The sequence below is a fragment of the Arachis ipaensis genome, chromosome B04 (genome assembly GCF_000816755.2).
Source record: "Arachis ipaensis cultivar K30076 chromosome B04, Araip1.1, whole genome shotgun sequence".
Lineage (NCBI taxonomy): Eukaryota > Viridiplantae > Streptophyta > Magnoliopsida > Fabales > Fabaceae > Arachis > Arachis ipaensis.
The window spans coordinates 11,677,352-11,682,002 of record NC_029788.2 but is presented as its reverse complement, the minus strand read 5'-3'; the positions used below and the strand labels follow the sequence as shown (position 1 = coordinate 11,682,002).

Genomic DNA, 4,651 nt, shown 5'->3' with positions numbered 1-4,651 from the left:
AAATATATAGAAATAATTATGTATCTAACAACTAGAACAAAATGTACTTTTAAAAGTTTTCATGGAAAAAAATTATCTGGAGGGAAAAAAAACACCCTAAATTTTGTAATAGGTGCTCGTTGTTTGGGTTGAAAAAGAGAAAACTGAATTTGTATATATGAAATTGTTGGAAGAGGTAATTAAGGGTTTTGTGGAAATTTGGAGATAGTGGTATGGTTATGTGAATATATTGATTTATTTATAAAGAAGGAAAAACCCTTACATATAGCTAGTTACATATATGCCAAAAGATGCATGAGTGGCATGTTCAAAAACATTCTTTTCTTTATGGAAAGATAGAAAGAGAGAAAGAAATGAGAGTGAGGAGGTGATTGAATGGGTCGAAACGTTTCTCCGAGAAATGCGGCTACTTGCCGCCTCTTTTGTTTCTTGTCAATTGTTTCATGGAAATGACCATTCTACAACCCCTTTCTTCTTTTTCATTAAGCAAACATATATAATCATTATTAACAAAAACAGTGGCACAATTTGACCCTTGGATCGTGCTTCTTCTTATATCTCTCACCTCTACACTTGTGTCTTTTTTTTTAAACTGTCATTATAGTATTATTTGTGAAATTGGACGGAAGCTAAGAGTAAGATGGAGGTTAATTAATATTTAAAGGAACCAATAAGCATGCCTTGCTTACACTTGTGTTTAGTTTATTAGTATTATTATTATACTAATACACAGAGTCCTTCGTAGGTACCCATTTGTTTTTTAAAAATGGGTTCTCTTTCTCTCTCTCTGCTGAAGTTGCGTGTGTGGGAGTGGGATGGAGGTGTTTATGTGTGAAAAGTCAGCGTCTTCTCTCTCTTGTTCTTGTTCGTATAAACCTCCTCATATCCTCTTTTGTTTGAGAATCGAGAAAAGAAAGAAAGGTGTATGTGTATAAAGCTACTGTAATTTGCTTTTTGGTGCTTCTTAATAGCCATAATAAGTCTCCCCACAAAAACACTCTAATCCTATATATCTATATATTCATAACCCCGTAACGGCGTAACCAACTGAATTATTCAATATTCTTGCATGCTTCAATTCTTCACGTCTTCCAGATGACAACAGAATAGAAGCAGTTGGTTCTTGATTGTTAACGGAGAAGGTGGAAAAAGCATGTGCAGCAGTAGCGTCAGGGTACCAATGGAGAATAATAATAATAATAATTACAAGCATCAGGGTGATTTAACCGATATACTCCGTGGAGGACCATACGGCGGTGCTGCCACTGCTTCCGATGAACCGCCCTCTTCATATCACTGGCAACAGCAACTTGAAAACGACACCAACGCCTGCTACTTTGGGGATCCATTCTCAACCATGAGAGATCCTTTCCTTCACCAGCTCCACATCCCTCCTACTTCTTCCTCCTCTTACTTCGAAGAACCACCGCTACCACCGCCACCGCTGCCGCCGCCGCCGCCTACCTTGCCTACTCCATGTTATAACAGTTATGGTGGTGCACACCTTCAACATGACATGAGATCTTCCTCCTCCTCTTCTTCTTCCTCTTCTTCTTCAATTAGCTGCAACAACATATTCTCCAACATGATTCAGATCTCTCCCAGCACTAATAACACTTCTTCTTCTTGTTCCTCTTCGTCTTCTTCAAAATTAGCCATCTCTTCCTCTTCTTCTTCTCCTCCTTCTATGCTCTCAAATGTTAACGCCATGGTCAATGCAACATCAATCCCCTCCAACAAGCAAGATTGTCATCTTCTCGACAACGCTTCCGCACTTCAGATCTCATCTCCGCGCAATCCCGCTCTTAAGCGCAGGTATTCTTCCTTGTTCTTCTTATGAATTTTGTGAAACCAAAAAGAAAAAAAAAACCTTATGAATCGCATACAAATTAATTAATTATTATTATTTTTCGAGAACTCAAGAATTAAATTTTTAATTTTAATTTTGATGTAGTATATATAATTTTGGGGCCGGGTGTTACTGTAGAGAAAATAGGGTTTGGCATGAGTTAGGTACTTGTTGAATTCATTCATTTAAGTGTATTTTTCTTTTCCTTATGTTTTCCAAATTTGTTTCCGTTGACTGCACACACACACACAGACTCCGCTTCAATTAGTTTCGTTTGGAGGGAGATTCAATTGTTTCTTTGTTTCTTTGTTTCGTAGGGTTTAATCCACCTGAAAAGGTACAGTTACCTGCGCTATAGCTATGCAAAAACTGAGCTTTCAAGCAGTTAATTGTTTCGACTAGCTACTTTTCTTTTCCCACCTGAAATGTCCTATTCATTTCATCGTCATCCACCATCATACGGACAAAAACTTAACCCCCTTGCTTGCTCTTCAATTTTCAAAAATAATAATTCATTTATTCTTATTTTTGAGGTCTTAATTGATATGTCATGTAAATGTTACACTATATAATATGTATAACATAAAGTAATTAAATTAAATTAAATGTATGTGTTGTATGTGCAGGAAGAATCAGGCGAAAAAGGTGGTGTGTATTCCTGCACCAGCAGCTGCAAACAGCAGACAAACTGGAGAGGTTGTTCCTTCAGATTTGTGGGCTTGGAGGAAATACGGTCAGAAACCTATCAAAGGTTCACCTTATCCAAGGTAACTACTTCATTCACATTCTTAATTTCTTTTTCTTTACCTCATTAATTACAATAATATTCTTGGTAACATCCATCAAATATTAATTAAATTGTAAAAACACGCTAGCTAGATGCAACAAATAATAATGCACATATTAATATCAATATGTGTATGTATTCTTATAGTAAGTTATATAATATTGCTGACCTAAACTGAAATCATCAATTTCTTGCAGTGTACTACTGTGTCTCTTCCATGTTTCTTGACCATTCAACACTCACACCTTCGAGGTTTTAAAAAACACAACCACATACTATTCAACAAGCTTCAGTTAATTTCTTTAGCAATCTTTTTTAATTAGAAAAAACACAAATTCATTCAACCCAAAGTTAAAAGCAATATCTCCTTTTAATTATTATTGATTGAAGAAATGACATTGTCAGTTTATCAAAATTATACAATTTGATTATTGTTGGTGATAGAGAGGTTAAATTTATGTTTCTTAAGATGAATAAGGCTGTGACATTAATTATCGTTTATTTTTATTATTATCAGGGGCTATTATAGATGCAGCAGCTCAAAGGGTTGTTCAGCAAGGAAACAAGTAGAGAGAAGCAGAACAGACCCAAACATGCTTGTTATTACTTACACTTCAGAGCACAATCATCCATGGCCTACTCAGAGAAACGCTCTTGCTGGTTCAACAAGGTCTCAGCCATCCAAGAACAACACCAATGCTAATATTGCTTCTTCAAAGAATTCAGAAACCTCAAAGGTTTCTGGTAATAATAACAAGCCAAAGGAGGAGAATAATAATCAGCAGCATGAGATAGGCAACAACAACAGTCAAGGAGGGAGTGGTTCAGTAGTGAAGGAAGAGATGGATCATCATCATAGCAATCATGATCTTGAGCTTGAGTTGGATAATGATGAAGAATTCAGTGATGGACTTTCATACAAGCCATCAATGATTGAAGAGGGTAGTAATAACAATAACCAATCTTCTGAGGATTTCTTTGCAGATTTGGGTGAAATTGAAGCTGATCCATTGAACCTGTTGTTCAGTAGTCATCAAGGTTTCAATGCAGGTGGTGGTGGTGGTGGTGGTGGTGATAATCAAAGGGAATCCAAGGCCTTAGATCCATTCAATCTCTTTGATAATTGGTCTTCAGGAGACACTAATAACAACTCCTCATCATTTGAAGAACCTAATAATAAGGGAAGGTTATAACAAAGACCTTCAAAAGCACCCTCTAGTAGTTAATCATACTCCAATTACATTGTGGTGCGTGCAATATCATCATTATTGAAGGTCATGTTATATATACACCTCTCTTATGTTATGGTTTTCTTTAAACTGATTCATTTTTCCAGTACTAGTCAATTATGTATTTATTATTTTATTATTATACAATAAAGTGTATTTTTTGTTGAAAACGAAAAAATTGCACTTTATTAAATAAAATAATGAATACATAATCATGTAATTGATCATCAGTGTTGTCTTTGAAATGGGTCATGCGGCCTATGGAAGAAGATTTGATGATTTGAGAGAGAAATTTTCAAACCTTTTTCTTTTCTTGTTATTTACCAGAAGAACAAGAGTTACAAGAGAGTGAAAATGAAAAGGAAAAAAGAGAGAGAGAAAGAGTGCTGGTTGATTGGAAGCAAAACCAAAGGAGTGCCCACATTCCTTTTGGGAATATTGGTGGATGGGACAGAAAGCTGAGGAACAGAAGGTTTGAACAGTTGATGGCAAGTACAGTCACTTATATATGAATTGTATTGTGTGAGAGACATGATTCGAAAGCTCAGTGATGAGGATGGAGTAGATTAGATTGATGATAAAAAGGAGGATTCATCTTTTCAAATTTCAAGTGATGGTGCCACAATTATCTGAACCCTCCATAGCTTCTGATCTTCACTTTCCTCTCATGTCTCAAGTTCGGAGATTTTGCTTTGCTTGCTGAGATGATCATCAACAATTTGATCAAAGAAGACAAAAGCATAATATAATATAAATAGGGTTAATTAAATTAAAGTTATATATTAT

At 35.6% G+C, this 4,651-nt stretch overlaps 1 protein-coding gene across 1 annotated transcript; it reads left to right on the top strand.

Annotated features, from left to right (window-relative positions):
- Positions 746-4,541, top strand: LOC107638938 (probable WRKY transcription factor 35). The gene is made up of 3 exons (XM_016342334.2): positions 746-1,815; positions 2,476-2,616; positions 3,154-4,541. Exons 1-3 carry the CDS (start codon positions 1,154-1,156, stop codon positions 3,827-3,829), a joined length of 1,479 nt encoding a protein of 492 aa, XP_016197820.1. The 5' UTR covers positions 746-1,153; the 3' UTR covers positions 3,830-4,541.

Coding starts and splice junctions, on each gene's coding strand:
- LOC107638938 (XM_016342334.2), top strand. CDS start 1,154: ATGTGCAGCAGTAGCGTCAGGGTACCAATGGAGAATAATAATAATAAT. Junction 1,816..2,475: donor AATCCCGCTCTTAAGCGCAG/GTATTCTTCCTT, acceptor TTGTATGTGCAG/GAAGAATCAGGCGAAAAAGG. Junction 2,617..3,153: donor AAAGGTTCACCTTATCCAAG/GTAACTACTTCA, acceptor TATTATTATCAG/GGGCTATTATAGATGCAGCA.